This window comes from Herpailurus yagouaroundi, unplaced genomic scaffold (genome assembly GCF_014898765.1).
Source record: "Herpailurus yagouaroundi ecotype Mexico unplaced genomic scaffold, PumYag 196, whole genome shotgun sequence".
Lineage (NCBI taxonomy): Eukaryota > Metazoa > Chordata > Mammalia > Carnivora > Felidae > Herpailurus > Herpailurus yagouaroundi.
In genome coordinates, this window is record NW_024412427.1 from 25,436,880 (window position 1) to 25,463,959 (window position 27,080).

The window sequence follows — 27,080 nt, forward strand, 5'->3', positions numbered from 1 at the left end:
CCACCCAGGCGCCCCAGAGAGGACACTATTAACCACTAAAAGCTTCCTCATTTTCTGCCACATCAAAGTATCCCAAACTCACCTATACTTCCTGGCCCAAACTCTGGAATCAGCCATTTGCCCAAGGAGCCCTGGTTTCTTTTATTGAGGACAAACTCCTTAAAATTTAATGATAGGACTTTAGGACAAATTGAAGGAAATATTACATTACACAGTGAGTAATACGTTTGAGAAATTTAATATATAGATGCTGAGACAATGAGCAGATTCTATAAATGTGTGGAGACGGGTAAGGATGGCAGATTTGGAATAGGCTATTAGGAAAGTTAGCTGGTATCAGTAGCCTGGCTGCCACTGTGAAGTTCACCATGATGACTCACTAAATGCCCTGTCAGTACCTCTATCAGCTGGGGATGGTGTTCAGTTGCACAGAACAGAGTGCCCAACTTCGAGTCACTTAACTGAACTGGGTTGTTCCCTTCTCATTGGTAGTCACAGCTCTAAAATTAGAGTCACAACAGGGAACGTTGTTACCGGTGCTGCAGCATTGTCAATGTCAACATTAATGCTCGTGGTAGTGGTAAAAGAAGTTCAGAGGCCACCAATCCAGGACTGGTATGATGGCTCTACCATGCCTTTAGGGACCCAGGCTCCCCTATCTTTCCATTCAGCCACCTTTATTATTTTTTTTAATATAATTTATCGTCAAATTGGCTAACATACAGTGTATACAGTGTAGTCTTGGTTTTGGGGGGTAGATTCCTGTGGTTCATCGCTCACATCTAACACCCAGTGCTCATCCCAACTAGTGCCCTCATCAATGCCCATCACCCATTTTCCCCTCTCCCCTACCTCCTATCAACCCTCAGTTTGTTCTCTGTATCCAAGAATCTCTTGTGGTTTGCCTTCCTCCTTCTCTGTTTATAACTATTTTTTCCCCTTCCCTTCCACCATGGTCTTCTGTTAAGTTTCTCAAGTTCCACATGTGAGTGAAAACATATGATATCTGTCTTCTCCGACTGACTTATTTCACTTAGCATACTACCTTCCAGTTCCATCCACATTGCTGCAAATGGCATGATCTCATTCTTTCTCATTGCCAAGTAGTGTTCCATTGTATATATAAACCACATCTTCTTTATCCATTCATCATTGAAGGACATTTAGGCTCTTTTCATAACTTGGCTATTGTTGAAAGCCCATTCAGCCACCTTTAGAGACTAGCCTTCGACTTCATGCCTGCCAGCAGCCTCATTTTACTCAAAGCACTTGTGTCCACATTCAGGGCAAGAGAAAGGAGAAGAGAGAAAAGCAAATGGTAAACTGACTGCCTCCCACTCAGCAGTCTCATCCAGCACCTTCCACTTACACCTCATTGGGTAGAACTGTATCACACAGTTACTTCTAGCGGATGCTGGGAAATGTAGTTTTATCCAGGAACACTGCCGCCTGAAACAAATACTGAAAAAACCCATATATTTTTAGATATAAATACAGATATAGACACATATATAGATACATATATAGATATAGATATAGATGATATAGATATATGTAGATAGAATTAGGCAAATTGCGATATTTGCCACAATACTGCTCTCTGAGGCAAAATACATGGCTCCCATTTTATTATTTTATCAGTGTTAACATTTTATGATTACTTTGTTTTCTATTTTAGGTAAGAATCGTTATAAAATAACAGAGGGACAGGAGCTATGCACAAAGATGAGGAATGTCAAGCAGAAGCTATATAATTTGGCCGCTATAGATCACCTGCCTCAGCTGTTGAACAGTGAATGTGTATGAACCATATAATAGCATTAGTTCTTCTGTTCCTCTTTTTATTGGTAATCCCAGCTCTTAAATTACAGTTTCAGAGAGAACAATGCTATTGGAGCGGCAACACTGATTGAAGATCAGCTCAAAGACACATTGTGGGTAAAGAAATATTTTCTCAAACTAAGCAGACCTCTTCATGTCATGTGAGTTTAGGCAAAATGAATCCCGCAGCACCTTGGAAAGTATGGTGACATTTTCCTTTCTCAGTTCCTGGACTTTCCCAAGCTAATACCTTCACAAAAAGGTGTTTGCTTTTCTGAGTAAAACAAACTATTTAACATCTTTATTTTGAGATCCACCCTTCCTGAGAATCTTCACTTTGCTAGAATAACTTAAGGGGACACTCAGTGGGTGAGCTCATTGTTATAGATGGAGTGATGGCCATCAACCCAGACCTCTGGTGGAGCCTCTGCAAGGAAGATGTGCGGTGTGCTCCTAAGACAAGAGGAAGAAAAGGCTTTCTCCTACACTGCTGGCAGATCCTGTCTGCTGCCTCCCACCCCAGATGCAAAAATCTAGATTTCCAAAATAATGGCTACTCCCAAATCTTGTTATTGATTGAATAGAGTGGAGTTTCATTTTATAGGAGGTGTTGTAAGACAGCCTTCCCCAGGGCTTCCAGTTTCTGGAAATTTGGGAGCTTGCCCATTGCAGGGAGCCAAGGTTTCCAGTTAAATATGTTTTGATAAAGACACAAGGATAATTCAGATATTCAGAGATTGTGATTGGTGTTTCTTTATTACTTACAATCTTCCAAATGCTTTACAAACACTGAACTTGTTTGGGGGGTGGGCAGGGGGATCAGGAAAAGATGGAGAAATGCCACAATTGTGTGCAGAACTCAAGCCAAAACATACTCTAGCCCCAATCTATTCCCGGCAGAGGAGCTTGTGGCCTGAGCTGGCCAGCCGATTGCCCTAACTCTAAACTTCTCTTTTTTTCTCATGTGTAGACAACAACCCAACTGAGTTGTCTTAACCATCCTGCTGGGACAGCATGGGACTGTTTTACATGGAGGATCATTGAGCCATAGAATGTTTAATGGGTTTCTTGGTTCGTGGCTAAACCAGGATCACTCTGTGGTGGTGTATCTCCTACCAAGAAAATTCCAGACTCAGAGCAAGAAACCATTCAGATTCAGTCCTTGGTTTTTCAGCCGTCTAAGCAAAATGCCAAACAGCCTTTCCTATCTCTTCCTCTAAAATGTGAGTTTTAGGAGTAGAAAGTGTACTTCATCACAGAGTTAAGGAAAGAGAGCTCCATTTTTAACCCAGTTAAGCAGTATGTCCCAGTAACTGCAACGAAGTTAGGGCTGGATTCTCAAGTGATTCCGGAAGCAATTGGCAAGCAAATCTTGGTCCCCTCTGAGACTTATACTCACAAATCCGCTGCAAGAAATTCGCCATAAGAATCCAACTGTGTTCCCTAACAGTGTTGCAGAAGTTTTAGGGTTGGGGATCCCGGAAGAAGAGCAAGGGAACAATGATAGAGAACTCATATTGAGGGAAGACTTAGCATGCTTCTCTCTCTCTCTCTCTCTCTCTCTCTCTCTCTCTCTCTCTCTCTTTCTTTCTGTCTGTCTGTCTCTCTCTCTCCCTCTCCCCTCTTCCCTCCCTTCCCTCCCCTCCCCCACCCCCTCTCTCCATGTGCTGGGCTCAGTCTCAGCATAATACATTTGGCCCTCATTGCACTGAGCAATGCTTAGGTATGCCAGGGCAACTCCCTTTGCAAGGATGTGCCAGGAGACAAAAACCATGGCAGAGAGGTGGCTGGAAAGGTGAACAAAGACACAGCCCTTGGCCACATTTCTTGAGCAAAAAGGGAGGGCAAGCAAAAACATGATGAGGAGCAGCCAGCTTCCCCGCTCTATAACTCTATAACTGCAGGTTTTAAGGAGACAGAAGACAGGCTGTCTCAGAATTGCACTTGGCCTCTTGGAACATTGACAAAGGTGGTCCCTGCACCAGCAAGTTTATTCCTCAGACCCATTCCTGTTTAAAGAGATACAGGAAAAATCCATTCCCTCAGGTTAGCTCTCTAAGAAGATATTTATCTGCTGCATGTGTTCCATCCCCTGGCCATTCTTGACCTTTGGTACTCAGAGTCAGGAGTGTTTTGATACCAGATGTAACCCTTTGGCTGGGTCAAAGGCACTGCGGTGGGGGCAGGGAGTGCGTGTGGAGACAGTGTGCTGGAATATACACTCCAAAACCCCAGAACATGCCCAAGAATAACAAAAGCATTAACCACTGACCCAAACGCTGGTGAAATTCTATCTCTACATCTCCCTTCACCAGTAAACATGAAAATGCCATCCCTGACGGAACGGAGGAAGCCTCCAGTGAGAAGTCCAGGGAGAATGAGAGGAGAAGAAGGGCTGGTTTAGGAAAGAAGCCCAACAACTTTTACACCCTTCAATCACTAGAAAAATTTCCCCCAAAAGACAACTAAATAGAGACATTTTTTTACTAGCTGAGAGAAACAACAGACTTGCACTTTTCTTTGCAGAATAAAGGCATTAAATTTCAAAATGCCTTCTTGTCACTTTTCTTTTTCTATCCCTGTCTCTTCCTCCTCATCGCATGCCATCTTCCCTCCCTCACTCCATACCAGCCTCATTGGCCTTCTTTCTGTCTCTCACATGGGCCAAGTTCATCCCCAGCTCAGGACTGTCTTACTGTTTCCTCTTTGAGAATGTTTCTTCCCCAGATTGTTGCAGGTGTTCAAGTCTCACCTTCCCAAGGAGGTTTTCTCCAGAAACTCATCGAATGTTGTCCCTGGCCACTATCATGTTCTTCTTCCTTCTTACCAGTCACCACCCTCTGATCTGATCTGTCATAGTAGTTGTACACATTAAAAGAATAGGGCCTATGTCTTGTTCATGGCTCTATCTCCTGTGCCTAGCATGTGGTTGACACTTGTTGACTGGATGGATGGATACATGGTTGCATGGATGGATAGGATGGGGAAACGCATAGGTGGATGGGTGGAGAGATGGATCGATGGATGGATCAATGGATGGATATATTCAATGATTTGACTCAAGTATTTTATCCAGTTTGGTCGGATCTTTTGTTGCATGGCCTGCACGGACGAAATGAGCTCTGGACACTGGGGCTATAACTAATTCCAGAGTGGTTAATTAATTGAAGCTGTGAGAAAGAAACCATAATTTGATTGCAGTTCTGAATGAATACCTCTTCTCCTTCAAAATAGCACTTTTGTGTTGATGTGCTTTAATGGAATATATAGTCCATAACTCATTAGCCCTCAGAAAATTCCCAGGTAGCAGCCTGGGAAATGTTTCTTGATGATTTGGCGTTTTGAAGATGGAGTAAATAAACCAGGGGGAATGAAAATGAGTTGGAAATGCCATCCTGGTTTAATTCCAGCCACTGGAATTGTCTTTGCTCCGGAACTTAATGGACTGTTAAGGCTGGTATTTTTAAATCATGTGCCTCATATTCATTTATTCATTTGCTTGTCTGTTTGTTTTAGAATAACCTCCACGTGGAAACTGACTCTACATCAGAAACCAGCTTTTCTCTCTCCAAAGAAGCACCAGGGGAGCATCTGGACCACCAGGCTGCACACCAACCCTTCCCCAGACAGCGATTCCGGCAAGACGCTGGGCACCCTTCCCTACAAAGAGATGGCCCCAGATCCTTTCTCCTTGATCTACCAAACTTTCCAGATCTTTCCAAAGCTGATATAAATGGGCAGAATCCAAATATCCAGGTAATGCTAGAGGGTTGAAAGGTGGAAGAAAATGAAACAATCTGTCTCTTTGTGTCCTGACCTGATTCCAAAGCAACCACTGCCTTACCTCATTTTCCTCCTTAACCCCTAATGAATCCTATTTATGATCATTTTATCTCTATGAGAACAGTGTTGTATTTCATCTGTGTAACACCCTTGATTGTGAGAGGAACCATTATTTCATGAACCACTAAAAAAAAGAAAACACCAATGACTACAATACATCCTGATTTCAGAGCTGTTGAATTGTAAAAACAAAACAAAATAAGATGCCCTGAAATTGATGAAATATGGTAGCTCTAGAAAAGGGCCCATCTAACACGTGGTTGCACTAGACACATCATAGTAGGGTTTCAAAGGTACTCAGGAAGGCCCTCTCACAAATGCCTCTTAGCTTGCCTTGGACACCAGCAACCCCCTCAGGAGGTGACAACACTTCAGTTGCTCTAAAATGTAAATGACTGATTTTAAAAAATGGATAAAAGAAAGGGAGGGGAGAACAGAAGTTCCTGGGAGAGAGATGAATCAGTACCGCTAAGATGGGATGGGAAGAAGCTGAAGAGAATGGCAGGTTAGGGAAAAGGGTACCTGGGGTTAAAAATAACTCATCTACACTGAAATAAAATGCTTTACAAAGCAAATGTTGATATGATTTGACTCTTCCAACACTCTCATGAAGGAGCTGAAGCACACATCATTTTCCATTATCAATAATGCAACAGGTACTCAGTAAGTTCCTATTTGGTTTGCCCAAGGTCATATGTCTAGTAAACAGTGGTTGCAGCTCAAATGTAGACTCTTGGGCTCTCAGAAGTACTCACCCTACAAATCCATGTTTCATAGACAAACTCCTAATTTTGAATTTTGCTAGTAATTCCTTCTGTGTCTTCCCAAAGATGGTAGCCATGATAACCAAGGAAGGCTCACCCACCCCTGGCAACCTAGTGCCTGTTGTAGCTCCTGTCCTCATTTGCCTGCTTCCATACTTTTAAGCTTTGTTCTCAATTCTTTTCATTTGGGGGAAGGGCAGCATTTTTGTATTCTTCCTATCTGCTTCAAATTCCAATTAGCTTACATGGCAGAAAGTTCCTGAACTTGACCTCATAGCTATTGATCCTTAATTAACTAACATTCTGTGCATGACACCACTTTAGATCAGATTTCCTTGGTCAGAGTTGTTTTGCTCATCATACCAGTGTCATAGTGGCTAAGAAATGTCATGGAGAATACACCTCCGTTAGAATGTTGACCAGCCCCTACTGTGTATAAAGTGCTGTGTTAGGTTATGGGAAATTAAGAAATGTAAGACCTTCTCCCTCCAGGAAATGACATGCATATGAAGGTCGCAGCTACCACTTAAGACAGTGCCAAAGGGATCATGCAGACAGAGGCGAGAGAGAAAAAAAATGCTATGTTCCATTGTGAACAGGTCTGCATAGATGGGAAGAAATGGGGCAGGATAATGTTGAGGGTCTAGAAGTGAACAATGCTCTGGAGGTAATTCTTTGACAACTCATACACAGAAATCACATCATGCACCTCTTAACATTTCCAATGAGTCTTCTATTGTTCTAATTGATTAATTAGAAAAACAGGCCTTTTGCTCCACTCCTCTCTCTCTAGGAAGTGGCTGCATGGCTCTCTGCTAAAGAACAGAGGATCTTCTTGAGGGAGGTACAGATTGGCAAAAAAGGTGCAGACATCTCCTTACTGTTGCTCGACAGTGCTCCCCATCAGGACTTCCTCTACAGGAAGTGATTTCTTCCTTTTTTATAGAATTTATGGTTTCAGGACCAGACTACCTTCACTCCAGGGGAGCTTAGGCCATGCTCCAAACAATTTTAGGTTTGTTGTGGCTCACCTTTTTATTCCCCCAGAGGTGGGAAATGTAGTATAGGGCTTAATGCTGAGGATTGAGCTATTAATGTAATAGATTTAAGAGTTTCTTAGGTAAAGCTACAAGAAAAGACCCAGATGCAGGTGAACTGAAGGCTACAGGGAGAGCGTCCTCTCACTGGAAGGTTACTAAGTGCATGGGGCTCTACCTAAGAACCAAATTTGGGGCAACACTTTCAAGTTCCCCCCTCCTTCTCTCCCAGATAAATCCATCAGTCTGGAAATCCCCAGACCTCACTTGGGCCTTTTTAAAACATGAACCTAAATGTCAGGGAAGAATAGTGGTTGAGATCCTTAGACCTGGGAAACCCAGATTACTTTTTCAAAAAGAAGGACAGGGCAACCGCGAAGTGCATGACGGATCTGTGCATGAGGTCAATAGAACACCCAAGGTTACAATTCATTTTAAATCACCCTCAGCTGTGTTGTTTGGCTGGATGGGAAGGAGAGAATGCTCTGGAACAGTTCCACTTAGCTTCCTGAGGTGAGGGGCTGCTGGAGTTGGTGGATGTGGAGAGAACTAGAATGAACCAAGGAGCAAAGAATAAATGGAGGTGAGTTATGAAAAGGCCAAACACCAGATTCTGGCAAAGCTTCTGGCACTTTCATAAAATGCAGCTTCCCTGTGCACTGTCAGAAAGGAATCACAGCAGAGATGGAAATTATTTGTTCTTGTGTCCTCTCAGACCCCAAGCCACCTGTTTACATAGACTTACAACAGGTGGAAAGAAACAATCAGTGCTTTGTTTTCACTCTGTCTTACCACCACCCCAGCTCAAGAACAAAAAGTTCTCCTCCAGGTGCTGCTTCTGAAAGGGATGCTTTAGAGCACAGAGTGGAAAGAGGCCAGGGCTGCTTTTTCAGGACCTCATACCTTTCTGAGTTGCCCTTTGGACAGCAAAGATCACCGTAACTCCCAAGAACATAGGTCTCCCCAAAGCTGCAAATATCAGGGTTATGGGCAGAATGAATTAAAAATTTAATGGTACTCTAGCCCAGATACTTGTAGAGTCCAAAGCCCATGAAGATTAAGCTACTACCACTTTTCTGTCCACTGCCTGAATGGGCCACTCCACTTCTGCTTTGTGCAATCCTCGTGTCTGTTAGCCTTCCTCAGGCAGTAGAAAAGGGTGAGCAGCCTATGTTTTGTTGATCTGATGACCTGTTGGCCTGACAGAAAAGAAAATTGAGCCGTGTTTCTGGCCTCTTCTTTCTGGAAGACCACAAGGGTCACTCAGAAAGATTTCGAAGAGAGAATGAAGCAGCTGCCATCCCTGAGCGCCCCATCCTAGGTCTGCGTGTGAGTACACTAGCACGCATGCTCACACACACTCTCACACACACAGACACACACAGTGCCATCCCCTGCAGCCCCATGCACCACTGCACTTGAGTAAACCAGTGCCCTGGTGGTCCTTTAAAAATGAGGTGCTTTCTAAAAGGGGGTGATGGTTTCTGTGCTGGCAGCCCTTGCCCCTTCCTTAGAGCACTGCCCTTTTGTTGAAATGCACTGGTTTGACACGAGGCGGTTCAGCCAACCAGACAGCCCCACTGATCACCCAGGCCGTCAAAGCATTTTGTCTCTCTGGGGAGGAGAGTGAAGAAGGTGAAGGGCGCATCAGTGGGTCAGCTTCCGCTGCTAGGGCCCCTGGCCTTGTCTTCCCCCCTCCCCTGGCAACCTGCCCTTCACCCCCACACCTAGCTGTCCTGCTCTGAAGCCGGGGAGCTGAACAGGAATTTGATACCCCTCTCTCTGAACACCCCCCCCCCCCCCCGCACCAATCCATCCAGTGTCTGGAAGAGTTTCCCACGCTCCAGGACTAGGGTCTGCTGTCCCTCTTGCCAAATAGCCCACACCTTTGCAAAGTGATATTGCTGAGCCTGTGCAAGCCTGTCACATCCCTCTTGGACCTCTTAACTTTTAGGAAGGGAAATCCTTTAAAAAGCCTGGATTTTTGGAGCTTTTTTCACCCCACCTCCACCCCACCCCTCCAAGCCAGGTGGGACTGGTTTAGGGCTGTGGAAGTGAGTGGGAAAAAGAAAAGACAACAATGTACGAATTAGAAAGAAAGAGCCTCAAACTCCTGAACACAATCTCCATATTGAATTTGAAACAATTCTAGAAGTTGGGTTTTGTTAAAAATAAATAAATAAATCATTCAGAAAGAAAGGAAATTCCCCCAGGACAAGTTAGACTTGAACTTTAGTATTGTTGGCTGGGTTTTTTGGTCTGCAGCTGATGGTCAGATAGCAAAGACAAAAGTCTCTAAAATAAACTCATTACTAGTCTTACTGCATCACTTCATTACCATAGTAGCTATTCACAAACAAATACTTCTCTTTTCTGGATCAAGCCGAAATTAGTATTAGTTTCAACCAATATACTTATTTCTTTTTTCCAATTGAGGGAGACTTAAAATAGTCACCCAAAGTTCTTTTTTTTTTACTTGCACAGACTTATGTACATGGTCATAGGCCTCTTGAGTGCCACACGATACAACCAGATGAGTTGGGCAGGGCTACTACTTTTGATTTCCCCTCCTCCTTTTTCTCTAAAATACTTTTGAAATGGCAGGTCTGACTGAGGAAGAAACAAGAAATTCTGTGCCCAAGACATGGGCCCACACAGCTATGTGGACAAGCCTATATTGTTAAGATTCTCATGGGAGCATGTTGTCCAGAGCACTGAGCTGCATTGGATCAGGCATCACACTTGAATCTACCAGGCTTGGTCTCTGTGGTTTCATGCAGGTGACTTGACCTCTCTATGCCTCAGTGTCCTTATCTATAAAATGAGGGTGATAATATTACCCATGAGTACCTCTGTAGTACAATACTGAACAAAAGAAAGTTTGTTGTGGGAATTAAATGAGATCATCCACATGAAGCACTTAACACAGAGACAGGTATATGGTAAGTGTCCCCAAATGGGTAGATTCAGGTTGGTGATGATAGTGGATTAAGATGACAGAGGAAATATGTATAAAATAACTGGGAATCAGGGGCATCTGGGTGGCTCTGTTGGTTAAGTCTGGCTCTTGATTTCAGCCCAGGTCATGATTTCACAGTTTGTGAGATCGAGCCCCACATAGGGCTCTGCACTGACAGTACAGATTCTGCTTGGGTTTCTCTCTCTCCCTCTCTTTCTTCCCCTCCCCCACTTGCATTCTCTCTCTCTCTCTCTCTCTCTCTGAAAATAAATAGATAAACTTAAAAAAAAAATAACTGGGAATCATAAGAACTAGTTTTGAGACCAGCTCTGCATGTTGCTGTTCCCCTCAGGAACTTGAATTCTCCAATCCAGTTTCTGTGCCTGAAATTCAGATCTAACTAGTGAAGAACAAGCAATAATGTTTGGGCAAGCACACTGCAAACCTCAAAGTACTAACCACAGTTACTGGTAACCGCTGGGTTACTATAGTTGTGTTTTGGATCATCGGTGAGCCTGAGAGGCAGAGATTATATACTTCCTTAGTCCATTTTGTGTTCTTTCTGCTGCATTTGTCATGGAAGGAGGGAGAGCGTAATCTGGGACCTAACTCTTCACTGGAGATTATTTCCTTGTCTGGATGCTCTGTGCTCTTCAGGAAATCACTTCACCATACAGGGTTCATTTTCCTGTCTGGGAAATACCAACCCACACCTGCCTAATCACCAGAGGTCTCCAGGCCTAGAGGACTGAGTTAAAAGATTCTAGAAGATTCTCCCGAGTTGAGAGGTCAAAGCTTATGTATTCACAGAGTCATTAGTTTATTAACCAATAGACTGAGAAATGTGTTAGTTTCTCTATGAAAAGTGCTTTTCAGAGCAAGTTACTGTAAAGAGTTTGTTTCTAGCAAATAACTATCAAGAGAAGGAAAGAAGCTGGTAGCACTTCATAGGATCTTATCCTCACTTCCCAATTTTGGACAGAATTCCCCAAATCGACACTTATTTCGGACTTTTTTTTTTTTTTTTTGGAGCTGACAAGTTCCTGCCAGAAGTTGGACTTGGGTCTTTTAAAAGAGTTCTCTTTCTTGTACTGTCTTGATTCATGGTGTGGAAAAGTCCAGAAAAAATAAATATACTAAAGCACATCAATTATGCATATTAAGGAACAGAAAAGATGTAAGGTCTAGCATCTTTTTTGGCTTGGAAATCTGCTATACTCCCACATCTTCAGCCTGTCACATTGATTATTGTTTAAGGCATCTTTATCCACACATTCTTTGATGCTGAAGAACATGTAAATAAGAATGAGAGCAACAGGAAATATAAAACTAATCTCTGCCATCCAAGAAGCCACTGATCATGCTCATTAAGTTTCTTTAATTGGATGCCTATAAAATTTCAGGTTCAAGATTAGATTTCTTCTTCTGATATCAGTATGAGATTTCCACATTATTAACCGCAGGGAAGGGTGGGTTTAAGATTTATGTGTGTTTTTGTTTTTTTGTTTGTTTTGTTTTGTTTTTAATTCAGTTGGGTCTGTGGCCAGAAACTAAAGGGGAAAAAGAAACCTCTAAGCTGTTAAGATTCAGTCATCGATATGGTTTTTGGAGTAAATTCGTATTTTGCTACTTATTGCCTGGCCAGGCAACAAATCTATTTTGTTTGGACCTGAGCAACAGTTTGGGGGGAAAAATCGTATTGACGGTAATAGCTTAAAACATGAAATTGTTTTTATTCCCAGCTTGGAGAAATTGCAGGGCACGTCTGCTTAGGCAATCCCTTCGACTCCAGTCTGAATACAAATGGAATACCAAAACCGTTGGGCACGTTCCCCCTTATCTTCTACCCAGAGACTGATTTCATTACCATAATTGCAGGCTTGCCTGGCTCTTGGCAGCTTCTCCCCTCTGAGACCCTTAATAGCCTTACAGATGATTGTTGCGGCTCAGTCGTTCAGTCTGTAAGCAGAGGGGAACGAGACTGCAGAAGAGAAAGGTTATGTCTCTGAAGGCTCAGCATTGCCCTGTCACTACCTGGCTCAGTTCTGCACCACCCAGCTGTGCATTCCAGGGGCACCTGTCCTCCCAGGGCTGCATGTGGGTCCCAGTCACTCTCCAGCAACCAGCCTTTGCAACAAACAGCAGTGATATAAGATGTATGAGGTATTCCTGTTCTTCTCTTCCCTTTTTTCCTTTCTGGAAGACTACTAAACATTCCATAATTATTTATTAATATGCAAGAGATGCTTACCAGGCTGGAGATGATGGTGGCATGGAATAAAGCCAATGATGCCCTTCTAGGTATCCCACACCAGAAAAAGATTCACTTGGCTTCCTGTAGCCCGAGGATACTCTGGGACTGATGGTCATACCCTTGACCTTGTGTCTGGACCACACAAGGCCATAGCCCAGGCCTACCATAGGCTGGGCAACCTCCTTGGAATGTCAAAGTGAGTAGAATTCAAACCTCCCCATTCCTAGTACACAAGGAAGGGGCCGTTTGTCTCAGAGATGGGCACACCCTGGTGCAATTTGGCAGAGCATCCCAGCAATTCTCTCAGATGTCGAGTTAGGGCAAAACTGGAAACGCATCTGCCCAGTACATCTTGCGCTGATTACTCAGAGCACATGTTTCTGATTCATTTGCACACAACTCATCCAGGGGGTGTTGCAAGGGCTATGTGATGGCCAAAGGAACCCAATGAGTCTTTTATTATATTTTTTTAAACAAGTTTCTCTACGTTGATTGTCTCTCAGAGCCAAGAAACTGCATTCTTCCAGCCCCATGACTTCAAAACTAGGCTCTGTACATCCAAGAGCAAGTTCTAACCTTGGCTCTGGGATTATCTGCTCTGACCCTCAGGGTCAGTTGAGGAGTGCACACAGAGTCTGGATGTGGGATGGGCAAAAGTCACAACTGTGGCTCTTGAGGACCTTGGGCTCACACCTCTACACAACCTGTGGCGGCCAGTCCCCACCAGCCTCTGTGGCCTTCTTGCCCCCCTATTTGCATGAGGGGACAGTACTTCTATTACCTTTTGAGAGTCAGTGTCACAAAGTTGTTGAGAGCATGGGCTTTAGGGCTAGATAGTTTGCATCTGCCACTCTCGCTGTGTGACCTTCAGCAAGTTGTTAACTTCTCTGCAAAAAGCTAACCTGTTGCTGTCTAGCAACCAAAATTTAACAGCTTGAAGCGATGATCCTGGATTGCCCATAGTCCTGTGGGTTAGGAATTTGAACAGGGCTCAGCCAAAAGAGCTTGTCTCTGGTCCACATGGTATTGACTGTGGTAACCCAACTGGGCTGGAGCATCCAAGATGGCCTTACTCACATGACTGGGGCCCTGGAGCTGGCCATTGGCTGAAGTACCTCAGCTCTCTGCTAAGTGGCCTCTCTCTTCACTATGTGTAAGGCTTCCTTACCTAATGGTAGGAACATTCCAAGAGAATGAAAATGGAAGCTGCAAGACCTCATGAGGCTTGTCACAGCGTCACTCCTACCATATTCTACTGAACAAAGTGAGTCACAAGACTGGGCCAGAATAAAAGGGAGAGGAAATAACCTCCACTTCTTAATACAAAGATGGGATGAATTGCTGAGGCCATCTTTTCAGACAGTCAACCATAGGGGCCAATCAGTAGTACCAACTTTATTCGGTTATTATGAGGATTAAGTAAATTAATATATGTAGAATACGTAAAACAGTGCCTGGTTACAGATTAAGTACTCAAGAAGTGTTTGGTTTTATTATAATTATTCTTGTGTCACCTTAGAAACACATATAGTACATGTTTACTTCTTGAATTAAAGACTTCCCAGCAATGTAGTCATCAGAAAATCAGGAACCCTAGTGATGAACTGTCTCCTCACAACCTGAAGCCCATGTACATCAGTTCTGTCTGGTCATGTGGTTCATTTGGGCCATTCCTGGGTGTTTTCCATTCTGTATCGCCATGTGGTCTCAGCTTTCCTCCATGAGGGACACAGCCATCATTTCCCTCTACTCTCTTAGACTTTCTTCTGAGGGTACCTAGTTTGGAGACTATCAACTCCTCATTGACTCTGCCCTGTTCTGAATTCTTCAGGTCACCATAGAGGTGGTGGACGGTCCTGACTCTGAAGCAGATAAAGATCAGCATCCAGAGAATAAGCCCAGCTGGTCAGTCCCGTCCCCTGACTGGAGGGCCTGGTGGCAGAGGTCCTTGTCCCTGACGAGGGCCAACAGTGGGGACCAAGACTATAAGTACGACAGTACCTCAGACGACAGCAACTTCCTCAACCCCCCCAGGGGGTGGGACCGTCCAGCCCCAGGCCACCGGACTGTTGAAACCAAAGACCAGCCAGAATATGGTGAGTTTACCACCCAGCGATCTAAAATTGATGGGGAGAATAAATGAAGATGATGAGGCCTAATGGACACGGAGCCAAGCAAAACCCAGTTTACAGTATGTGGTTTTTGGTCTTCATAAAGACTTTGTTCCACAGAAGCCCCAAGGAGGCACCAGCAGCCACATTTTTCTGGAAAGCCTATAATTTTTAAATCATACCAATTATCCTAGGAGAGAATTTTTTTTTTTTTTTTTAGTTACGGATCTTTGACATTCTGCTTTTTTTCCCAAAAAAGTTTTATTTCTAAAAGTGAAGATAGCACCAAATTAACTTCCTTGCATATTTTACTGAAAAATTCATACTAAAAATCAATTTAGTAAAAAGAGATGTGTCCAGTTGCCTTTGTTGACTAGGCAACCATGTTATGTTTGACATTGGCAGTGGAGCAGCCCTTGGGAATCCACATGAACATGTGCTTCACAGGTTGTCAAAGTAAGGCTCCCCCACGAATACATGTGAAGACCCCAAGTTGGGATTTCTAGTTTCCCATGTTTTTAGAGTAGGAGAAGTGAGGTAACAAACAACTTACAAATTCAGTGATTTAAATAATAAAAATCATGGTTCACTTGAGTCGGAGTAGGAGACAGTGGGGGAAATTCAGCTCCACTCAGACATTCAGGGATCCAGGCTTCTTCCATGTTGGAGCTCGGCAAACCATCAGGACCTGAATTATGCTCCTTGGCTGGCAGCCAAGGGGACAGGGGGAGCCTAGAAAAGGCACCCATGATCTTAACCCCTCAGCCTGGAGATGATACACATCACATCTGTTTAGCACACCACCACACCACATTCTGTTGGTGACACGTAGTCATATGGCCCACATAATTCAAGGAAAGCTGGGAAACACATCTCATGTGTGCAAAAAGAGGAAATGAAACAGACCTGGCAAGGCTTTGTGGGGAATCAGGCAGTGTGCCTCATGTTATGAGAATATCTGATATCTTACAAATTCACCCATCGTGACAGTGTTCTTGTGGCTTCACCATCCACAGCCTTAGGAACAAATGCTATGCAATGGGGATGATTTGTCTCACACCATTGCCTTCTCACCCTTACCTCCATTTCTCAGTAGGAAGACCAGTTGTATATTGGAGAGTCATTTCTGCTGCTAATAGATGATAGCAGGCAACTTCCAAAGCAGGAAGACCTTTTCTGAAGATCATGCATTGTGTCTGCCACCATGCTAGCTCTGGGAATCCAAAAGTTAGAAAGACATGGGTCTTCCCTAATGAGGATCTCACCGTCTGTGGATAAGGGAGAAAAGTTAAGTGAGAGAGGAAAACAGTGCCATGGTAGAGATACACATCAAATACTAGGGTAGCAGAAAGAGAACTCCCATATTCTTGCCAGCCAGGAGGCTTCTCAAACCTTCCCCCTTTTCTGGAAGAAGTCCAATTTATCTGTTTCTAAGAGAAAGGACTGGGAATAATCATCAACGTTTATATAGCACTCCCCATGCACCAGTTCCACTTAATGGCATCTCACATATATTAGCTTATTTAATCAGCAATTTGAAGCAGATACCCCATTTTACAGATGGAAAAACTGAAGGCTAGAGAAGTTAAACAATTTGACTTGAAGGGTCAAGACCTAGGATTCATCTCAGGCGGTCCGAGTCCAGCATCTGTTCTCTTAACCACTGTGTTATTCTGCCTCTCTAGGGAATAAAACATAGCACATCCTTTAGGACAATAGAAATGGATGCTTAGATTAGAAGATATAAATGGGGGGAAAAGTCCCATGGTGTTGAGCAAGAGAAACACAGAGGATCCCTGGGTGCCAGTCTGACATGTCACCACTGGTTTTTGGCTTAAGCTGTTTGCTCAGCACATACAGAACATTGTTTCAAAGAATGGAGCTCAGACCCTCCACATCAGAATCCCTTGGTTGCATGTTTAAAAATGCCAATCCTTGGGGCACCTGGGTGGCTCAGTCAGTTTGGTGCCTGACTTTGTCTCAGGTCATGATCTCGCCTTTCAGAGTTCAAGCCCCATGTTGGGCTCTGTGCTGACAGCTAGGAGCCTGGGACCTGTTTCAGATTCGTGTCTTCCCCTCTCTCTCTGCCCCTCCCTTGCTCACACTGTCTCTCTCAAAAATATTACATTAAAAAAAAATGAAAATAAAATGCCAATCCTGGTCCCAGCCCTGTCTCTCTCTATACCAACATTCCTCAAAGTGTAAACCCCAAATCGGCTGCATCAACATCACCTGAGACTGTGATGGGAATGCAGATCTTCAGGCCCCAACTCCAGGCCTATTGAATAAGACACTCTGGGGTGGGGTCCCCAAAATCTGTGTTTGAACGGGCCTTCCGGGGGTTCTGGTGCACTGAGCACCACTATCCCAGAGCAATGGTTCTCAGCCTTGGTTGCTCATTATACTCACCCGAGCAATTTTTTAAAGTCCCGATGCTGAGACTTATCTTCTGACCAGTTATATTGGGATCTCTCGGGTTGAGGCCTAAGCATTAGTTTTTCAAAGCTCCATGAGTGACTCTGGTGTGCAGCCTAGTTTGAGAGATGTTGCTGTCCTTCTGCTGAAGTAGAGTGTCCAGGAGTGAGACCTGGAGTTGGTCTTTCTTTGCTTTTTTGTTTCTTTCTTTTCTCAGCCAAGGTCAGCAGGTGATTCTCATGCTCATCGAAGTTGAAGACCACCACTAGAAACAACTTTTGCATCTAAAGCTCTTACAGAATACACTCTACCAAATTCATGAACATTAAGAACATCGTCCATTTCAATCTTGAAGATAGAATTTGCTTCTACTAGGACAGTTCCTGTGGTTGCCTCTGTCACCTTCACCCCAGCTCTCTAGGCCTAGAATACCTGTGCAGTATCCCACATCTGGATCTCACAGCATCCCTGGGCCATGGGAAACCCCCATCTTTCATGGGTTTGGACTATCTCTTGGTAACTTCCTCATCCTTAGAGCAGATATCAGGATTGCTACTTTATAAAGAAAATCTCGTCCCTTAAAATATCCCTAACGGAGTGCTTCTTGGATTTCAGTGTGCACACAAATAGCCTGGAGGTCTTTTATTTTAATGTTTGTTTGTTTGTTTGTTTGTTTGTTTTTGAGAGAAAGAGAGAGAGAGCGAGAACGAACACAAGCAGGGGAGGGGCAGAGAGAGAGGGAGATAACAGAATCCAAAGCAGGCTCCAGGCCCTGAGCTGTCAACGCAGAGCCCGATATGGGGCTTGAACCCACTAACCATGAGATCATGACCTCAGCTGAAGTCGGACACTTAACTGACTGAGCCACTCAGGCACCTCTAACCTGGGGTCTTTTAAAATGCAGCGTCTGATGCCATAGATGAAGCTGAAAGTGCTCAGACCACACTTGGACTAGCAAGACTCTGAGCATGTTGTAAATGCTCAGTAGCATGCAGAATGAATGAATGATTACTTACTTCCCTGACGGGCTCACAAGGAATGTGTGATTTCCAGAATTCCACACAGCATTGGATGAGCTGAACGCTCTTCATTTCAGTCAATAAGAAACTACTAAACAATGTCTAAGTATTTATCCCTATGATGTGTGTGGTGAAGGACAGAGGGAATGAACACATGGCCCAGGATGGCGAGGTTCCTGCGGTGGCAAAGCAGCAAGACTCACTGTGCCTAAGTATGTGTGAAAATCACCACAGGAACTGGCCTTTGTGTTGGAAGTTGATCTCAGATTTTTGAAGGGAGGATCTTTCATAATAATTTAAATGCTTGTGGCCAAAGAGTTCTTCAAAAAAATGTTGGTGTAAAAAAAATAGAATGTAATGGCATCTTTAGAATAAATTCTAAAATACACAGTGGGAGTTAGTTACACCTAAGTTGCGATTGTGGAAACATATGATGTGACCACGGGTTGGCTCAATTTTGAACTCAATTTGAGATGCTGCATTTTAAATACCTTCTGTGTAGACACTTAAGGTATCATCAAGGAGCAAGAAAGAATCCGAGTAAATATTTTTCTGTCAAATAGTAGAATACCATTGCCAAAATTGTTCTGAATCAACCATATAATGAAATCAGATAGGCATCGCTTACTGTAAACCTGGGTTGGGACTCAGTTCTTTGCAATTCTCTGACTGGTCATGGTCCTATTTTAATAGATTTCACAGTGATTTTTGTTGAGGCTTTTTCTTTGTAATGTTGAATTATGGCCACATAAGTGGGTGTCTTAAAAAAGAGAGGCCAACATGGGCCAGAATTAAAGCTGCAGGAGTACCAGGATATAGAACAGCATGCTGCCACAGAGAGCTCAAATCTAATCCCAGATCTGCCAGGCTTGAGCTGTGTGTCCTTAGGCAAGACCCTTAACCTCTCTGAGCCTCAGTTTCTTTATCCATAAAAGGAGGAAGTTTCTACCTACCTTACGGGATTATTATAGGAGTTTAATCAGTGTATTTAGACAGAGAAGCTGGTTAAAGCAGGCCCTCAATAATTGGTAGCCACTCTCATCTAGGATTAGTGGTGGAGGCTTGCCAGTGACCAAGTCAAGACCCAAATCACTCCAGTTGCCCAGACACTATAACTGTCCCACAGAACTCTAGTGACCTGAAACTGCTTAATCACTACTTTAAAATTTCAAATGACATGATTGAGACCCAGCTCTCAGCCCAGTACCCTGTGGATTGTTTTCTTCCTTCATTGAACTCTTTGATGTCACAGGGACTGTCTTTTACTGTCATTGTTGTCATCTTAGTGGTTACTGTTGTTCGTATTCATTTTCTGCTCTGAGCGATGCTCCCTGGCAGGTGAGCACATGACAACAGGCTTGTTTTGCTATAGCAGAAAGGAATACTGCCCTCAAAGCATTCTGTCCTTTGCATGCATTAAACAAATAGAGATTACCCAAGAGGAGGGTCTTTGCTGGGACATTTATCTGGGACAGTATGCTATGGAGCCTGCAGGGTGGTGAGTGGACATACACGCTTTGCCCTGGGAGGTGGCTTCATTTCATTGCTAACCTAATAGAAATGATTAGCCACATGGGTATGGAGATTTTCTGTTTCTGATTTGGGGGACCATGTTTTGAAAAATTGGAAAAATCAGTGGCTTTGTGAGCATTTAAAATAAAAACATGAAGAGGCGCTTTTGTGGCTCAGTTGGTTGTCTGACTTCAGATCAGATCAGATCAGTCATGATCTGAACTCAGCTCCTGAGTTCGAGACCCACGTCAGGCTCTTTGCTGTCAGCACAGAGCCTGTGTCAGATCCTCTGTCCCCCTTTCTCTCTGGCCCTCCCCTGCTCATTTTCTCTCTCTCTCTCTCTCTTTATGCTTAAAAAAAAACAAAAAAATAATAACATGAAGAGAGCCACTTATTGGGATAATAAACCCTTCATTGTTCCAGACTCTGCTAGCCATCTAGAGAGCATATTTTAGGGAGAATTTTATGGTGTATTTGTAACAGGTAACTTTTACTGCTTAAGAAACCACCCCCTAAATTTAGTGTCTTAAAAGAACAAATGGGTTCTTTCTTAAGAATCTACAGCTTTGGGGTGTCTGGGTGGCTCAGTCGGTTAAGCGTCCAACTCTTGGTTTGGGTTCAGGTCATGAGTTCAAAGCCCCATATCCAGCTCAGCGCTGACAGCATGGGACCTACTTGGGATTCTCTATCTCTCTCTCTCTCTGCCCCTCCTCTGCTCATGCTCTCTCTCTGCCTCTCTGTGTCTCTCAAAAATAAACATTTTAAAAAAAGAAAAAAGAAAAGAGTCTGAACTTTGCCTGAACTGTTATTCAGCTCTGGGCTGGCTTGGCTGGGGCTGGATAGTCTAGGATGGCTTTACTCAATGATGGGGCCCCAGCTGAATAGCTGGGCATGCTGGGGTGGTTGGGGCCTCTCTCTAACTGGTCCCTCACCCCCCAGGTTGCCAGCCCAGGCTCTTCACATAGTGATGGAAGAGTTCTCTGTGTCAAGAGAGCAAACCCTAATCCACGAACACTTTTCCTGCCTCTGTTTGCATCATGTTTGCTATTTTCCCATTGGCCAAAGCAAGTCACATGGCCCAGGCTGGGGTGGGCAGGAGAGAGTAACCAAAGGGCAGATATGGGGAAAGGAATGATGGAAGTCATTTTTCACATATCCAACACAGTATTAACATTCAATAATTTAGATCCAAGAAACCAAGACCAGAAATTACCTTGTGCAAAGATTCCAATATAAGCCTCTTGGCGGGCTTAATGTTAGAATCTTAAAGGTCAAAGATATTTTCCAAAATGTCTCTCCATTTTACTGCAACAGGAAGGAAAGGCTGTAGGAGATCTAGATGGTTGAGGTCCCATTGCTTCGACTGAGCAAAACAGCTACACCACTTGGCATCACTGGATTATGTACCTAGCATATCCATGACATAAACTCTACTTATCTGATTTAGTAAGCTTTCTCTGACTTGCCCACCGTCCCCTTTATGAGTCTAATGACATTATGATCTTTACTTGTGACTTTTGTTGTCGTTGTTCCCTTCAACAAATCTGGTCTTGGTGGTACATGTCGGATGTGGTTCAGTGTGTTAGTGTGTGCCTATAACCCACTGCACCTGGATGTTCCCACTGACCAGAGTGTGATCTCATGATTGCTCTGGTGTTCTCAGGGGGAGATTACCAAGAGATACCAGACCACAGAGGTCTTGGAGGGAGCAGCAACCACCTTTACTGAGGTGGTTTCGCCCTCTGGAAGCAACTTGTCTCTCTAATTCTACTGTTGATGCCTAGTAAGAGATAAGAGAGATGGAGAGGCTGACACTGGGGAAATGGGCCCAACTCCTTCACACGAGACAGTAGTTTCAAACACCTGTTCGGCCGTGTTGCTGGAAAACCATTTCTTAGAAGATAATCAAAATACAAAAAGATTCCTTTTTGGGGAGAGAGAAGAAATGGATGGGGGCCCTTGGGGCAGGCAAGGTGTGGGCAAACTCTCTGCTCTGGGTTAGGGAAGAGGACACAACCATGAACGACACCCCCCTCTCCAACTCCGTTTAATGGGCTAAGGAGACTCGGCAGCCCTGTGTTTGCCTGAGGAGTGTTCAGAGTGGATGCCATGCAAACAGCAGCCTGGGAGGCTGGCACAGGGCCCATCCTGCAGGTAGAAACATGTGTGGACTACATTCCTGATAGGCCTACATCATAACAATCACCGCGACCTGTTATGAAGAGAGAGGGCCCCTTCCCTGCAAAGCACATGCCTGTAGCTCCAAGTTTGGCATTGGAGGCAGCCCCAAGGCCGTAGGAAGATCTGGATAAACCAGGAGAAAGTATTACAGAGTGAAGATGCTTCAGAGGGGATCATGCTGTGCAGACCAAGGGCTTAGCACTAGGGCCCAAGCTTTCCTCTCTGTTACCCTTATGACATTGGGTAAGTTCCCCAGTCCCTCCAGGACTTGGTTTCTTTACTTTTAAAAGAGGAACTTCAGGGGCGCCTGGATGGCGCAGTCAGTTGAGCGTCCGACTTCAGCCAGGTCACGATCTCGCGGTCCGGGAGTTCGAGCCCCGCGTCAGGCTCTGGGGCCTGGAGCCTGTTTCCGATTCTGTGTCTCCCTCTCTCTCTGCCCCTCCCCTGTTCATGCTCTGTCTCTCTCTGTCCCAAAAATAAATAAACCTTGAAAAAAAAAATTAAAAAAAAAAAAAAAAAGAGGAACTTCATCTTGATAACATACCAACCTTCCTCACACCACTCACGTTCTCAGCACCCCCACCCCCCAGTTTGGTCTACTCCTTTTTTCCTTATCATTTATTGACTTCTAATACACTGTATAACTTACTCATTTTTATTGATTATTGCCTGACTCTTCTTACTAAAATATTAGTTCCACCAGGAAAAAAAATCTTTGAAAGTTTTATTTAATGATATTTCCCACATAACTAGAATCCTGCCTGGCATATAATAGGGGCTCAATAAATATTCATTGGATAGATATTGAGTGATGACCTCAAAGGATCATTTCTAGCTCTACCTTTATGTAGCAGTTATCTACTGCTGTATAACAAACCATCCCAAAACAACAATGGTTTTAGGGGTGCCTGGGTGGCTCAGTCAGTTGATCATCCAACTCGTGATTTCGACTCAGGTCATGATCCCAGGGTAATGAGATCAAGCCCCATATCAGACTCTGAGCTGAGCATGGAGCCTGCTTAAGATTTTCCCTCTCTTTCTCTCTCTCTCTCCCTCTGCCCCTCTCCCCCACTTGCACTCTCACTCTCTCTAAAATAAAAATTTTAAACAAAACACAAGCAAAAAACCAGCAGTTTATTATTTATCATGATTCTGTGGCTCAGGAGTTCATGCAGGGCCCCACTAAGGGCTTCACTCATATGTGTGTGCCTTGCAGCCCCTCATGTACCTCCTCCATCTCCATGCGGTGTCCCACAATTCACAAGTTTAGCCTCAGTTTCTTTCACAGTGACTGGATTGCCTAGAGCAAAAGTCAGAAGCTGCCAGGCCCTCTTAAGGCCAAAGTCAGCTCAGATTTTAAAGAAGGGGAAATAAACACTCTCTCTCAATCTCTCTCTCTCTCTCTCTCTCTCTCTCTCTCTCTCTCTCTCTCGTATGTAATAGGAGGGAAAGGACTGATGGTGGCCATCTTTGAAAACTACCTACCATAGTATCCATGATCCCATACTCTACAAATGCAGACATTCTCAATAAGCACTGACCGGGCACCTTCTAGGAGTCAGGCCCTGTCTGTGTGCTGACCACCACAGTGCTCAAAACCTCAGACAGAGTCCTGCTGTCATGAAGCTAATCCCTAGAATGAACCCTGGAGCCATAAGCCTTTTGCCTCCAGCTGGCATCTAGTCCTCTCCAACAGTGAGAACGATGGAAGAAGACAACTGGCAGGCTGCTTGACAAGAGGGATTTGGGGACTCCTTGGGCGAGGCTGGTGACCGTATCCCTGGCTCCCTTCCAGATTCCACAGATGGTGAGGGCGACTGGAGTCTCTGGTCTGTCTGCAGTGTCACCTGTGGGAATGGCAACCAGAAACGGACTAGGTCTTGTGGCTACGCATGTACCGCAACAGAATCTAGGACATGTGATCGTCCAAACTGCCCAGGTTGGTATACACAGGGGAGTGGCTCCAAGTTCGGGGGGAAGTTTTTAACTTATTTTCAAGCCTTAGAGAAAGTGACTTTCTAAAAGACAACCATTTCCCTAGTAAGAATTCTGACCAGGCTGAAACAACAAGAGCTAACACAAGCATAATGAGCTGAATGGATGAAAAAATGGGTTTTCTGAGCCTTATGCACAATCACTATAGCCATGACCTAGAATGCAATGCCACAGTGTACTTGTTTAATTTAAAGGGGGGATTCTGTTTAACTTGAGACTTTGATGTGGGATTTGTTGTGCCTTGAAGAGACGCAGACAGACATTTGTGGTCTGATAAGGAAGCCAGGATGAGTGGATTGACAGCCACATACAGGAGAACCATGCAGGTAGCCCTGTCGGTGATGTGTGAGAGTTGCTGAAGCCTCCAAGGGAGGAGACGGAGGAAACCTGGCAGTTAATTATCCCTTTAAACTGCATTGTCAGTGCTTTAAAAACTAAACTAATTGCAATTGGAGAGAGGCCACTGGGGGTAAAAGAATAATTGTGACTGTCTGTGGCAGTTGGGTGTCAAAATGTGGCCTGTTTTTATATGGCCTACACATTTTTAAAGGGTCAAGAAGAAGGCAGGGGAGAAGGAGGAGAAGAAAGAGGAGGAGGAAATGGAGGGAGAGGAGTGTGAGTAGGGGTGGGGGAAGAAATATGCAACCAAGACTACATGTGACTCACAAAGCCTAAAACATTTACTCTCTGCCCCTTTACAAAAAAAATTTACCAGCTCCTGATCTGCAGTTTTACATTTACTTTTGCGTTCCCGTTGCCAGGTAGAATGCCAGCTTCAAATAATATCTCAGGTTCTTCCAAGAAACTGTACATTCCAAATGGCTTCATCTGAAAGATGACTATCAGAGGCAGAAAACTAGATCCCTGCACCCCCAGACTTCCTTTTCCTACTCCTAGAAACTTGGTTGTCAGACCATAAGGCTGAGATCTGAAACAGAAAAGAAGTGAAAGAGCAAAGGGGTTTCTGAGGGGAGAGAGGAAGGATCAGACTGGACATGTGTCTGTTAGCAAAGGGGCATGTGTAGAAAATGGGGCTGACGTTTAACAAGCGGCAGCTTGGGCTCCATGTCAGCCATGCAGGTGGATTTCAGAAAATGGAGCAACCATCAAGATGCTCTTCCCGATCTTTCCTATGCTCACTGTAATGAAGCTGAGTTGGAAGTCTGGTGTGATGGGATTTAGGTGGGTACAAAATATACCAATAAATAATAATAACATGAGAAGGGGGAAGAGGAGAAATACATGAAGAAAAGGAAGAAGGGAGAGAAGGACAGTATGAAGAAGATGATGATGATGGAGATGAGATAAAACAAGAAAACAAAGGCGAAGATGAAGATAAAGCGAAGATGGTGAAGAAGGAAAACAAAATGTAATGAAGATCATGAAGAATAGGATTGTTTGAGGACTAAAGTATCAAGCCAATTTCTCAGGTCTTTTGGGGCATTATTTCATTTAATCCTTGCAATAGCCTCATGAAATAAGTATTTACTATTGTACCCACTTGACAGCTGTGGAAACAGGCGTGGGATTAACTTGTACGAGTCACACAAGCAGCAAGTGATCAATCTTGAATGTGAATCCAGGCAGTCTGGTTCCAGAGTCCATGTTCTTAACCACTAAACTATTCCACTGCCACCAGGAGGAAGGATATGGGGCTCAGCCAGTCATGGATACAGATGGCATTTACTGTCAGGGCTTGGGGGCTTGCCTGTTATTTCTTTTCCCAGGCTGGCATCCGGATCCAAGTCTACTACCTGGTGACCACCATTGTGAATGTTTCTCTGCCACCATTTTGAATGTTTCCTTCTCATTGTCTCTCACCACCAAGAGCAGCATGCCCAGCAGCACTGTTCATACATTTTCTTCTCATCTGATCTTGCCCTCCTTCCATCCTTTCTGCCTCTCTGTTCCTCGGCCTTCCAGGTTTTCAGGGCTTCATGAAGGATTTTTTTTTTTTACAGGATCTTTTTCTTTATTTGGTTTGTTGATTCTCAGCCTTACTGGAAGGAGTCGTGGGGCAGGCAATCTCCCCAGCCTCGCAGTGATTACCCTGTAAAAGTTTGTCCCCTAAGTCAACCCTACAAATAAGTTCAAGGGGCCTCACATAAAGTCAGAGAGAGCCCCTTAAAGGAAATCAAGTCACACCTAGCAGGCAGCCAAGGCTCTCCACCACTCCAGCCTCCTTGGATGCCTCAGCTAGCACAGGACTCCTGTCCGTAAGGGAAGCCTGGATGGGAATGGTAGTTTGGGGATGAAAGAGGAACCAAGAAGTATGAGGCAAGCTGAGTTCAGTCCCTCAGAGCAAGTATTGACAAGGTCGGCGTATTCTCTTTGAAGCATCGTTGTCAATGCTGAAAGTCCTAGAATTTGAGGTATCTGGTCTTTAGTTGTGGACTGCGACATCCTCAAAATGAGCTACTCTCAACCAACCAGGGAAAACTGGTTTTCTCAACCAGGGAAAACTCAACCAACAGTTACCGCTTAACTACCGTGCTTTCTTTACACATAATTTGTTGAATGCATTCAGCTCTATGAGGTGGGGCACTTCTTTCTCTCCATTTTACAGATGCAAAAGCTGAGGCATACAAAGGTAAAGAGGCTTCCCCAACATCACCAGACTAGTTATAATTTTAACCCAGTCAGTCCTTAAAACTGGTATTGGCCACTAGACAAAATATTAACCATTGCCTCTAGTTCAGTTTGTCACCCTGACACCAGCAGACAGACAGCCTTGCAGACATGTGTCCCCCACTGCCCCAAACCCCATTCCTGGGCCTAGTGAATGAGTTCCTTAAGACTCATTCAGGGGCACCTGGGTGGGTCAGTCATTAAGCATATGAATTTGGCTTAGGTCATGGTCTCATGGTTCGTGAGTTCAAGTCCTACATCAGGTGAGCTCGAGCCCCGCTTTAGATAAACACAAATCCTGCTTGGGGTAAGCCCCGCTTCTCTCTCTCTCTATCTCTCTCTCTCCCCCTCTCCCTCTATCTCCCTCTGCCTCTCCTGGAATTCTCTCTCTGCTCCTGGCTCACTTGCTCCATCTCTCTCTCTCTCTCTCTCTCTCAAAAAAAAAAAAAAAAAAAAAAGATTCTATCTCTCCCTCTGCCCCTGTCCCCCACTTACACTGCACTCTCTCTAAAAAAATAAAAATATGGTAAAAAAAAAAAAA

The 27,080-nt window shown here is 44.2% G+C and overlaps 1 protein-coding gene across 1 annotated transcript in view; it reads left to right on the forward strand.

Moving 5' to 3' along the window:
* Window positions 1-27,080, forward strand: part of ISM1 (isthmin 1) — a 72,227-nt gene that overhangs the window by 39,501 nt on the left and 5,646 nt on the right. Inside the window, exons 2-4 of the mRNA XM_040447713.1 lie at window positions 5,338-5,577; window positions 14,510-14,774; window positions 23,712-23,855. Of these exons, the coding sequence (XP_040303647.1) occupies window positions 5,338-5,577; window positions 14,510-14,774; window positions 23,712-23,855 (649 nt within the window). The remainder of the gene's footprint in view (window positions 1-5,337; window positions 5,578-14,509; window positions 14,775-23,711; window positions 23,856-27,080) is intronic.